Source organism: Thunnus thynnus, chromosome 8, assembly GCF_963924715.1.
Source record: "Thunnus thynnus chromosome 8, fThuThy2.1, whole genome shotgun sequence".
Taxonomy (NCBI): domain Eukaryota; kingdom Metazoa; phylum Chordata; class Actinopteri; order Scombriformes; family Scombridae; genus Thunnus; species Thunnus thynnus.
In genome coordinates, this window is record NC_089524.1 from 13,062,829 (window position 1) to 13,075,540 (window position 12,712).

Consider the following 12,712-nt stretch of genomic DNA (forward strand, 5'->3'; position numbering starts at 1 on the left):
GCAAACTGGATTATTATTCTGTTGTCATTTTTAGAAAATTTAAATTATTTTCAGCTAAAATAATCAAAGTAAGCACTAAATAATAAGCAGGAGCTCTCAGACATTTACAGCAGTGTGTGCAGCTGTTTGTTCAACCAGGGAATTGGTATGAAAGTGCTGCCACCTACTGGACACATACTGGTCATTGCAACTACAGTATACAGACAAGCTGAAGTATTACATTGTGGTGTTGTTGTGGTTTCTGCAAAATGAGGACAGAGTTCAAATAAAATCAGCTTAAACTGGTGAACATCATACACATGATACCAATTCCGGGGTTATTGTTTTTGTTGAGGTCTTGAAAACAGGATACAGTACAGTACATACAGTACAAAAAAGCACTGAAAATTAAATCACCGACGGAGTCTGACTGAGCATGTCTCCTCCAGGTTCTGCAGAACATGGTCCACTGTGCTGACCTGAGCAACCCGACCAAACCACTGGAGCTTTACCGGCAGTGGACGGACAGAATCACGGTGGAGTTCTTCACACAGGGAGACAGAGAGCGAGACAAGGGCATGGAGATCAGTCCCATGTGTGACAAGCACAATGCCTCCATAGAGAAGAACCAGGTAACACCCACGGACACACGGAGATAGAGAGGAAATAGACAACGATACAAATAGAAGAGATTTGGGGGTATTTCTGAACCTCCAGGACAAAACTGCAGGCCCTAAAATTATATTTTTTATACTTCCTGTCATCCCCAACACAGAATAGTGACAAAAATAAAATCATTTTTACACCCTTTTATCCCGCTGTCCTGTCAAATTCATCCAAAGTGTTTTCTTAAATCACCTAAATAACATCTTAGACATCTGGACTAGCATTATGTAGTTGTTTGTATTTTTTATTTGTGTCATATCTGTTAATCATGTTAATTATTGTCATTATTAACGTTATTCTCATGACTAGGTCGGGTTCATCGACTACATTGTCCACCCTCTGTGGGAGACGTGGGCGGACTTGGTGCACCCCGATGCCCAGGACATCCTGGACACCCTGGAGGACAACAGGGAGTGGTACCAGAGCATGATCCCCCGCAGCCCCTCACCCTCCAGCCCCGAGGAGCTCCATGCCGAGGTGGGGCCCGGAGGAGGAGCTGTGGGGACAGGAGGGTCCGTCCCTTCAGGTGGAGGAGGAGGAGGAGGAGGAGGGGTTGGAGGAGGTGGTGGAGGAGGAGGAGACAAGTTCCAGTTTGAACTCACCCTGGAAGAAGAGGAGGAGGATGAGGAGGAGGTGGAGTCTGACCTGGAGAGCCCCCTAGAGGATGACCTCCAGTTGAGCGGGGAGCGACACCGGGACTCCTCCTCCTCCCCGTCTCTGTCTCCGAACCCCCGCAGCAGCAGCAGGTACCGGCCCCCCTCTCCTCACCCGTCGCGGACTCTGAGTCTGGCTGCCATGTCGGTGCGGAGCCCCCAACCCCACAGGACACTGGCCTCCCCAGGGCGGGAGGGCACCGACAGGGACAGAGACCTGAGCAAGGAGGGCGACGGGGCTGCCTGCCTGCGTATGGGCACGTAACAACCAGCACAACCTGCCCCGCCTGAGAGACATGAGCGCTGGGTGTAGGGAGACGAAGGCAGGGCAGGCCTTTACCAATAAAGTCTGTAAAATCACCACAGTCCCTTTACACTGGAGAACCCTCTCTGGAGAACAGAGGGACGTTCCCCCTCTGTTTTATTTTATTTTTTTCAGCAAGAAGAATCGTTTTAGCCTCTCTCTGAGCGCCTGATAGGCGTTTGTGTCCTGTCCTGCTTTGTTGTAGCTTCATTTGGGAGCATCCCAGACAAAGACTTCTGCATTTTAACTGGGAAGAAGAGTTGAGCCGAGACAAGAACAAAAAGTTAAAGGAAATGTCTTCCTCCAAAATAACTGTTTGTGACATTCGGACATGAGCAGCAAATGAGGATCGCAGCGGTTTGACAGGGTCTTGGAAATTATTTTGCACCATAGTTTTAATTTAGGATATGAAATTATTGAGTCTGGTTGAAAGAAGTGAGTATGATGTCTTTGTTTAAGCCTTTTGAGAATGATGTGAGAGATGAATCATTTTACCAAATACAGGATGCAGATGTGCAGTGAGAAGATCGATGGACCTAAACCTCAGGGTATGAAGAGAAACATAGATCTAATGTAGCACCGATGTAGTGGGTACCTCTGACCTGACCCCTGACCCCAAACCAACTGTCTTTCCTGTTTGATTTACCTCCAAACCAGAGACAACTGAGACTTTGTTTAACCACTTTTGTCTCTACATTTAATTAAAACCCTTTAATAGAAAATTTGGCAACTGAAGCAATCAAATAATATATATTTAAACCAGCTTGTAGCACCACAGAGATTGAACACTGAAGAAGACTGTGCCCAAGTCTCACCTGTTTAAAATACAAAAGACACCACCTGTATGATTAGTTTGAGCCTTATTTTTTTACCTAAGATGATTTTTAACGGTGTCGCTGTTTAAGGTTTTTGATTTTTGAACAGTTCTTCGTTGTACATTGGCTGGTTTTGTCTGTGTTTATGTGCTTGAAAAGCATTTTTTTTTTTTTATCAGGGTGCCTCCGGTCCGCAGTAGCACTTTACTGTCTCTGCCGTTTAGCTCTTCAGTTCAGTTACAAAGGGCTTCACCCACTGTAGGCCTACTGATCACACAAACACAGTGCAGGACGTCTGACTCGAGGTACCAGGAGGCTGGGCAGGAAACTAACTGACTGACTGACTTTGAATTTCACAAACGAGTGCAGCATCTCAGCAGAGGATGTGATGATTGAGCTACTGATATTTGAAAGATAAGACTCCATCTGGTTTTTGAGAAGCTTCAGATACTGAAAATTCTGCGATATTTGCACCTCAGTTTCCTGAGCAAAGAGTTTAAAGTTCAAATGTTTTTCACTAAGAAAATTACATCAGTTTGCGGCACAAAGAAGATCTGGAAAAGAGCTCTGTGCACACTGATCGATACCAAATAAAGGTGTGATCAGATTTGTCAGTTTAAAAAGTAATCCAGTATGGCTGCACCTTCCTCTTTGAGGCAAATTGATAACTGCAGCGTTTTCTGAAATGATGTCGTTACTGCGCTGCGTCCTGCGATGACTTCAGCCTTTCTGAATCTACAAAAGTTCTACAAAATCCAAAGAATCTACACAGTTGTCGTCATCAGAGTCTCGATGCCTCTTTTTAAATGCTCTTTGCATCCTGTGCTGTTATGTGGTGGAATAAGTGCTGTAACAATAAGGCTGGCAATATTTCATATTTTTATTATTGTCAACAAATCTCATGAAAAGACCGAAACCAACAAGGTGTTTGTCCTTCTCTCAATACTTTCCAGCTTCCTCAGCCTGTCTGTGGCTCTCAGCCCCAAATCTTTCTTTAAAAATGGGTACAAATTATATACTTTTTTATCCTAAGAAAAGGATAAGCAATTTCCTACGGCTGGTCTCTGTAGTTTTTAGCAAACATTGCTCAAACAGGAGCAGTGGTGCATTTGTTGGGGACTATTTTCAGCTGTGGATTTAGTGTTCTAGTGAATATTTACAACAGCAGGACAGTGGATTGACTTAAACTGAAACAGTGTCTTCATTCATCGTTATTTACTGAAGGAACATGTCATCCAGCGTAACAGTGTGGCTCACTGATGTGGTTTTAATAGTTTTTGGAGAATAATGAATGTCTTTGGTGCAGAAAAAGAGGCTATTTTAAACTTTTGCTACACAGACAATACAGTACTTGTTAGAAAGATCAGGTGATCTTTTCATGGGATTTGTTGAGAATAAGAAAAATATCCTTTAACCAGGCCTTAATGTTATGTGTTTGGTCTCACCTACAATATGATGAGGGCAAAAATTTTATGTACTGACAGGAGCATGAAGGCTTTGAGTGACACTGTTAAATAGATCTAGGAGCAGTTTAATTATGAATAAACAGTTTGCTCTTCTTTGCTCAAATCTTAAAAGAATCTGAGCCTGAATGTTCCTTTTCTACAAAGACTAGAACAATTTAAATTAATATTTTTACACAAAAGTATTTTAAATAAACAGATTTTTTTTTTTTGTCCAAAGTCAGAAGGGATCTCACTCTTCCAAATAAGTCACCAGGTGTTAATTTCCCGCCCAGCCGACTGGTACTGATGTCGAGACCACAAGGAGCACAGTTTCAAAAGTTGCTGACAGAAATGAATCGCCTGTAGTTCAAACATTACAGATCGTGTCTCATCAGGTTATCAAGTCTCATTTGGTAGATCTAGTGCTCGACTGGGATAACTGTGTGCCATAAGTGTTGAAAACACACAAACACCTGCCAGCCTACGATGCTGTACATTTTTACACTAGAGATTTTAACCAGATGATTGTATCAAAGTCATTGACTTTATAGTGTTAGTTTTTACGAATGATAAATGTTAACAGTATTTAAAGCAGACAATTTATTAGATTTTGTGCAATTTAGGAGCCGTCTGTTCAGCCCTTTCCTAATCAGATAGCTGAGACTTGAGAATGTGTGTAGTTTCAGGAGTTCATGACTCTTTCTGTACCAAGTACATGTTCAGTCTAGATCAGTGTTTGTTGCCGTCACTGAGGTAGAAAGACCAGGAAGCAAGCAAGCACTACACAAGATTTGATGCACTTCCTGGTCAGACAGTAGTAGAAAACACTAGTCTTACAGTATTTCATTAACTCAGCTAGTAAGCTTTATTGATCAGCCTTACATGTGATAGAGGAGGTTGGAGTGTTAAAGGACCAGTGTGCTGTTTTTCACATGTCGAGCCTCAGAACGTCATTCACTCACTTTTCCCTTGAGATGTTTAAAAGTTCTTGACAGTTCTGGGAAACTGGAAAAGTAAGAAAACTGCTTATTATTTCCAGGCCTTAACAAACACATAAAGTAATGTATTAGTGCCATCAGAAGAAACCCTTTTATATCTGAACTGCCAAAAGTTTTCACTGCTGGTTTTAGCTTGACAACAATCAATTTCTGATTGTTCCAAAGAGTTTTGAAAGAGCGTCAACAGCCAAACATCTAAGAAGCTTGTCGACAATTAGAGGAGAATGGATCATGTTTCTCTTGACAGCAGTAACATTGTGTTCTGTCAAATAACACGTATTTTGATCTGCTGTCATCTCAAAGAACAACTGTTTGTTGTAAAGATTAATCAAATAATCAGCTACAGCTTATTTTCATGTTTTGTTCATTGCAAGTAATCTGTAGTTTCCAGTGTCAAAATTCATCACAGATGACCTCAAAACTCTTTAAAACTCCACATGATGTAAACGCCACGAAAATGTCAAAAGCTTCAGTCTTTTAGATGGAGACATCGATTTCCTGACATTATTTCTAGTGCCATCTTGTGGCCAAAATGTCTGCTCTCAAACAATAAATATTTCAGTCTAGTAGGCAGGTTGCTTTACTAAAAAGATTCATGCTTACAAGTGTGAACAAGAATGTTGCTAAATTTTCTTTAGCACCAGCCTGATATTACAGTATGTGGTGTAACATCGCAGCTTAGAAGGGCTTTACACTTTTAGTCTTTTAATAGAAAGCTGTTCTGTCAGTAATCCAGACAGATATTTTGTGTTGTGTTGAGCTCTGGATTTGTTTCAATTCTGACTCGACATCCCCCCCAAGTTAGTTTAAATTTTACTAATGTGTTCAATAAGATGGAAAAAGGAACTCAGACATCAAGCCTTTGAAATATATACAATATATGTATAATGTATGAAATATTAAGGCACTCTAGTTTAAAAATCCTCTTGCTTCTTAAGATTTGTTTGAACCATCTGTTTTTCCCCCAAAATGTAGGTTTCTTTGGTACAATTTATTTAAAAAAAAAAAAAAAGTGAGTTTAAGAGTAAAAATCTTTGACATTTTTATCTAAACAAAATTTGGTGCTTACCTCCGACTGCTATAACACATTAACTGTCTCAGTTAGTGTGTAATAAACTGAAGCACTTTACCTGACTAGAGAAAAGTCATTACAGAAATGAACAAAGTAATTAGTCAAGCTCGCCTAAAAAAAAAAATCACATCAGTGAGGCGTTTTCATCATATGGGATTATTTTACTTAAACAACTTTACTTTCAGATGCAACAGCAGCACGTTCAGTTTGTATCTCAGTGATGAACGGCGGTCTGAGGCGTCACTTCGGCACGTTAAATTCAGCACTGCGGCTCCTTACAGGAGGACATCAGTGCCATACAGTGTTAAATGTTGACGAGCAGGAAAGTCTCCGCTCTCGCTCTGTTATTGTGTTGCGCTGATGCTGCCACCATTAATGTTCATGCCGTCTCGTTTTCTCAGCCTCTGTGTTGTGCAAACTTCTATAAAGATATTTATTCTTCAAACATGTCTGTCGAGACAAAGTACTGTAAAATAGGACATTTTAATTTTATGTTCTGGAGCCTAAAAATCAAGTATACTTTACAAGTATGTATACATCTGCCACTCCAATGTTTTTGTCAAAGAAAACTATTTTTGTTTCTCATTTTAAGCCAAAAGAGTCTCGGGAGTTCAGGGTGTTTTAAGTGGAAAATGCCAATAAATTATTTGGAAATTTATGTCTGGCTGGTTATTTTGTTCATTAGATGAGTTTATAAAACTGTTTTCAGTGATAATAATTTTAGTCAAAACCAAACATGTAAGACGAATCAGATTTAATCCACTTTCACATCTGATCCCCAAATACAAAAAGAATTATTTTCCTTGTGACACAAAAAACACACTATGATTTCTGTATGAAGCTAAACATGTTAGTATGAATTTAATGATGTTATTTGGCACATTATGCATATTACAATCTGCAGGAGACGACAGTTCAGCAGAAGCTTCTGTCCAGTCTGACCGGAGCTCCAGTGCAGGCTGGAGGCTTCACGCCCTGAAGAGATTAAACACAGAATACAGTCACATTCCAGCATGAGACAGTACACAGAACAATACAGCTTAATAATAAATATGGTAACAAAGAATCGCTTCATTCAACGAGTAGAAAAATATGTGTTTATGTGCAACTGATAAAAAAAAAAAAAGTTGATTGAAAAATTTGAGGATTTTTGGGGAATTGAAAGTGAGAATCTCAACCTTGTAAGAAAAGTCATATGAACATGAAATACAGATTCTAGAGACACACTGATTTCAATTTTCTTGGCCGATTCCGATTTTCTTTGTTTAAGAATTTAATGAGAGATATTTATACACTGTCTAAGAACTATCATTGACAGCACAAACATTTTTGTAACTTTTCTTTAATGGAATATTGAAATGCAACTATGTTCATTAACTATTTAACTTACATTTTTCTTCTTGAAATTAAGCATGTTCACCTCAGTGATGGTTTTTTAAGTGTCTGATTAAGTTGTTCCACATGTTTCCAAGGTTGTTCCTCCATGGTTTATTCTGGACCTAAAGGTGGCTACACTGTCTGTGCGCACGACGTGAACCATAGTGCGGCTATGTGCGGAAAATACGATTGGCCCCGATCAATCTCATATCCAATTTTTTGCCAGTCACTGGTCATGGCCGATTAACTGAAAACCGGTCGATTTTGACTGGTGGCCGATCGATCAGTGCATCTCTAACATATTCCTCAAATATCTCAGTACAGTTACAGTAACAAGAAAAAAGAACAAAGAAAAATTAATCAACTTATCACCTTGTAAAGTTGGCAGACTAAATGGAAAAGGGACGACATGGCCTTGTCCTCCATCTCTTCTGTGTATTCCTGCAACACAACAGTTGGATTTTTACTCCTTTACAACTTTTAGCCCGCATTAGTCGTCAGATTTCCTTCATCAGCAACATGTGACTACAGAGGAATCCAGAGGCAGAGCAGCTTGATGACCAGTTTCTCTTTCTGTCCAACATTTCCTCGATGAATTCAAGACTTTTAATTCCTTCCATCATTTACAATCAACAGAAACTAACTTTTAGTTGAACTTCTGACATCATGAAGGCCGTTAAGCTGTTTACTTTTACTACAATCACTTCTGTACTGTTCAACTTTTATCAACTTGCATCACCGAGGTTTAACTCACCCAAACAGGACTAAAAAAAAGAGAGTTTTTGCATATGTGCTCTATAATGATCTTTCAACTATTTAATGAAATTTGAAATTGTCAGTCAAATCTATACAGTGTTTTCTATTAAAATACATTTAACATTCTGTTTGTCAGTACATGTCAAACTAATGAAAAGGTAAGTGTGAAGAAGTGTGTTTATCTCTTGTATCATCAGGTTTAAACTGTCAAAGAGAAGTTTGATCAACTTTTCATAATCAGACCTGATATTCAGGTTGTAATTAGAATGTTTTGAGGGTTACAACTAAGAACTGTTTTTAACTAACAAAAGTAGATATTATTTTACTTCTCTACATCACTGTATATCCATCCATCATAAGTAGTCCAGAACTGATGTTTTACCCCATTGAAGGTGACCCAGGGGACGTGTGTGTGGGCAGGGTTCAGAGCTCTGGTCATGACAGCGTTGGCGTGCATCAGCTGGTAGCCCAGACCTCCCTTCACACAGGAGTCAACTCTGGTCCAGGAGACGGAGGGAGCATAGAGCTGAAGACACTGAGACCACAGGACAGAGTCAGCAGCACAAATGACACATACAGAACATTATGATAAAGAATATGAAAGCAAAAGTCTTCAGTGGTTTTATTAACGCTTTTAATTAAGGCCAAAATTCCCAAATACCGTCACTGCTAACTCTGCTGTTGGTTTGGGGAGGATGTTAACAAACGTGCTACATCTGCAACACATGGGGAGGAAGTAATGTGTTGCAGGTTCACACCATCCCTCACAGTGCCGCCCTGCTCTGTGACGATATAGGAGGATTCAAACAAGGATGTAAACAACGCCAATCCTTTCTACTAGACTCACAGGTCAGTCTCCAAATGCTTCACTTACACAGACTGAGTTTTGTTGTTAAAACTGGATGGAAACAATCAGAGAGAGAAAAAAACAAACAAACAAAAAAAAAAACCTGCATTGCTGAACCAATCCAAAGTCTTTATGGTGGCCCCTCATATTGGGGCAGTGATATGCAGTTCACTACAGCAATGTCAGGGGTGCAGGTTTGTTAGCGGCCATTCAAGCAACTACTGAGCATTTAGAAATCTCCAGACTTTGGTAGGTGGAGATCTGACTGTCTGGTATTGTGAGACTTTGTTTCTTCTACCTGGAATCCTGATCTGAGGTCATGTGTGAGAATTTTGTCCCTGTGACACAAATGTGTCTTAAAGCAAAATCAATAGTGGAATTTAAAGACATCTGACTCAAACTTTTTACTTTAATAATTTGGCCAGGTAATTTAATTAAGTAAAAAAAAAGTACGGTCTGTAATGCTTGAAAAAAGGAGTTTAAGTCCTTTAAACTTACTTGCATTGGCCTTTATAATCATTCCTATGACTCTGCACAGCTACGATAATTATAGAAGTCAGTTTTACAAAGCTGTTGACAATTGTTACAAACATTTCTGACATGTTTTGCATTTATGTTCACCTGCAAATAATTTGTTTAAATTGGGAACTTTTTTAAAAAAACTTGACAACAACAACTTGTGTGCACTGTGCTGTGGATCTGCAATGATTAGTTAGTTAATTGTTTAGTTGCCAACTATTTTGATGATCAGTGTATCGTTTTGAGTCATTTTCACACATGAGCAAACAACTGCCGACCCACAGAAGGTAAAGAACCCACATCCACCCCAAAGACACAGACACTCCTTAATAGCCTGAGAAAATAGAAAGTTTTCAGTTTTCTTTTGAATGTGGACACAGTTGTGACTCATCTCAGATCATTATCATCTTCACAACTATGCAGATAAAAAAAAAAAAAAAGCAAATATTTTTCCTGTAGATACTCACAGGCTGGGTAGCGTTGAGGACATTTGCGGCTGATTCCATGCAGTAGATGATCTGAAGTGCTGAGTGACCCGTCAAATGGATGATACAGGCCTGAGGAACAGATCGATTCATTTTGCGTTAATGAGATCTTGTGTGATAAAGATAAAAGCTGACAGAACTACAGCGCCGAACCTCTATCATGTTTCCTTGGCATTCAGGCTCTCCGTGCTGACAGGTGAAGGGAGAATTTGCTGATGGAAGCTCCTAGAAGAGAAAAATGATATTTTACAGTGATACAGATTTTCTTCTAAACTGTCAGTCAGACTTTATCTGTAGTTACAAAGAGAGATCAGTGCACCTTCGCGTTCCCGTAGGGGACCAGTGTGACCGTCATGATGTCCTGCAGCATTGTCCAGGTGGGGAAGAGCTGCTGAGTGATGAAGACTCTGCAGGCTGGACACAGACTCTCGTAGTACAGAGTGACAGATACTGGAGGAACCGTCTGGTTTGGCTTTATGGCATTTAACTCCATACACTGCTTCTGCACCTACACAAGAAAAACAGACAGATTTTTCTCAAATGTTGAAACAAAACATTTAAGTTTATAGTGATAGAAGAGATTTCTGCACACTTAGATCTATGCAGCGATTCACTTTATTTTGAATCAGAGCCCATTCAGAGCAAACATGTATGCATGTATGGTCTGATGAATTAAATCTCTTCTGTCAGTTTGGACTCATTGATGCCTCCAGCACCTTTGCAAAGATTTAGCCAGCAGGAGCGGTGGTCATTCTGCAGCAAGTATAAGTTAATAAAAAGGAAAAAAAAAAAAAGCACACTATCGAAGACTGTTGTGTTTTGTTTTTTTTAGCCCTTTCAGTTTATGGTCAGACATACCTGCCACAAGATTTCCTAACCAAAGATTTTCCGAACCAAACGACTAATCGATTAATTGAGAAGATAAACAGATTAATCAATAATGAAAATAATTAGTTGCAGCATTATTTTTATCCAAATGCTGATGTAAGAGTGGACCAGATCCCACTTGTGTCCAAGAAAAGAAGTCAGTCAACCGTTTATTTTACAAACTGCAACTTGATTAATTACTTAAGAAATGAAACAATTTTGATTAAATTAGTTTCTTAAATGTGAGGATGTTTTACTGTAAACGGAGCTTCAAGGGTTTATTTAAGATATAACTGACAGAGCTGCCGACTTGTTAAGGACATTTATATACACTGTAGAATAAACAAACGTGATTATGAAGAATTTACAATAATAATCTTTAGGTGCAGCACTACAGTTAAGACATAGCACATAATGGTGAAAGTTGTACACCGGTTTTCCCAACATCCTTCAGCCATCTTTAAACTGATTAACTGTTTGTGTTATTTGACCCAAAGCTGCTCCGCCAGTCACATGAAGAACCACTGGTGTTCAATTTCTGAAGCATGACTCTCATTTAAGCCCAAACCAGAGAAACTCTGAACTTCACTGAACTTAATCTCCCATGTTTTGGGATGAGAGTGATCAACAACAATCTTTAGTTCCCCTTTTCTCAGAGCAAATGGACCTACCTAGTTTTTTAAAATACATTTTGTAGTTAACAAGGACATAAATTCTCACTGGAATCAAATTAAAAAGCTTGTAATTGGGTCAAAAATAACCAAAACAACAGGTATTTGGCTCCTTTTTCAGTGTACTTATAGCTGTATAAATCACCTTATATTGCTACAGCATATTACACCAAACATATCAGTGTCTTTATTCCAATTATTTAGCTTCCACATCATTAATAACAATAATAATAATAATAATACTTTTGTCTTGTTTTTAGCTCTTCAGCCCAGTTTCTGGTCACGATAGTAATGTGATTTTTTTTGCTGTAACGCTTACTATTAAATGAATAATCTTTAAAGAGTAAACTCCACTGACCCTGTAAATAGATAGGAGTGTGTTTATTCTACTCACCTTGCACTCTATTGCTATTTCCAGGGAGCGACACCACTGTGATGGGGGATAATGGCAGGACGGTTTGGGATGAGACTTCCCGTAACTTCTCCGGTTGGAACAGAAAAGTAAAAACACCGCCAACAGTCCTGACAGCTTCATGTTTAATATCATGAGAGAAGTCCGCACAGCACCGAGAGAGGAGACGACTGAAGCTGCTCCTCCTCAGAGCCGCCTAATGAGCTCCATCATCATCATCATCAACAGCTGATTAACGCAAGGTGTGATGGACTGCTGCTGCCTTCAAGGAACCCCGGACACTCCTGCTTCTGGCTCCAAATGTCAGTGAAAAGGAAAAATACAACCGTAAATTGATTACTTATACTCACAACAAAGGCTCCTCTTAAAATACTAAGTAATATTATGGTAGATTGGCTCCCTCTGTTGGTCGCACATGTGCAGAACAGTTTTTACAAGCATTTACATTTAAGCTTTTTCGTGAATTTAAATGTTCCCTGTCAGAAATAAGCCAGCAAATGTCTCAATTGTACAAATTCATGTAGAACAGGCTCAGATTTTACAAGCCCCAATAATAAGTCCCTATTAAGTTTACAATATGGTCACCTTGTGACCCCAGGATAGTGTTTTAGCTTTTTAAGAAAAAAAGATAAACAAACCGTGAAAGAGACTGCCTTTTGAGGCGAAAGCTTAGGGTGAAAGGCGAAAGGTCGGTGAGCGAGGAAGCAGTGGGAGAAGCGAAGAGGACGTGCGCCATCTTGAGGTGAGTTTAGCTAATTTACAAGCACTCAGGTGGAGGAAGTCGGGGTTTTGTTACTTTACAAACGCCTGAAATCGATGTGAAATCTCTTGAACTGTCTCTGGAAA

General features: G+C 39.5%; 2 protein-coding genes and 1 long non-coding RNA gene across 10 annotated transcripts in view; 2 read left to right on the forward strand and 1 right to left on the reverse strand.

The window, feature by feature from the left end:
* LOC137187590 (3',5'-cyclic-AMP phosphodiesterase 4C-like) overlaps window positions 1–6,590 on the forward strand; it is a 118,001-nt gene extending 111,411 nt beyond the window's left edge. For all 8 annotated transcript variants that reach the window (XM_067596599.1, XM_067596600.1, XM_067596603.1 and 5 more), the window contains 2 exons: window positions 429–611; window positions 955–6,590. In XM_067596599.1, coding sequence (XP_067452700.1) covers window positions 429–611; window positions 955–1,563 — 792 coding nt within the window. In that variant the 3' untranslated portion in view covers window positions 1,564–6,590. The remainder of the gene's footprint in view (window positions 1–428; window positions 612–954) is intronic.
* A 167-nt stretch (window positions 6,591–6,757) lies between these two features.
* Window positions 6,758–12,594, reverse strand: LOC137187592 (gamma-interferon-inducible lysosomal thiol reductase-like). Its single transcript, XM_067596608.1, has 8 exons — window positions 12,505–12,594; window positions 11,849–12,156; window positions 10,236–10,424; window positions 10,070–10,141; window positions 9,899–9,988; window positions 8,448–8,600; window positions 7,682–7,750; window positions 6,758–6,907 (listed from the first exon to the last, which is right to left on the reverse strand). Exons 2-8 carry the CDS (start codon window positions 11,999–12,001, stop codon window positions 6,848–6,850), a joined length of 786 nt encoding a protein of 261 aa, XP_067452709.1. The 5' UTR covers window positions 12,002–12,156; window positions 12,505–12,594; the 3' UTR covers window positions 6,758–6,847.
* Window positions 12,521–12,712, forward strand: part of LOC137187596 (uncharacterized) — a 42,060-nt gene continuing 41,868 nt past the window's right edge. Inside the window, exon 1 of the long non-coding RNA XR_010929243.1 lies at window positions 12,521–12,608. This is a non-coding gene — a long non-coding RNA (uncharacterized lncRNA). The remainder of the gene's footprint in view (window positions 12,609–12,712) is intronic.

Coding starts and splice junctions, on each gene's coding strand:
- LOC137187592 (XM_067596608.1), bottom strand. CDS start 12,001: ATGATATTAAACATGAAGCTGTCAGGACTGTTGGCGGTGTTTTTACTT. Junction 9,989..10,069: donor GCCAAGGAAACATGATAGAG/GTTCGGCGCTGT, acceptor TCTGTTCCTCAG/GCCTGTATCATCCATTTGAC. Junction 7,751..8,447: donor CCTGGGTCACCTTCAATGGG/GTAAAACATCAG, acceptor GTTGTGTTGCAG/GAATACACAGAAGAGATGGA.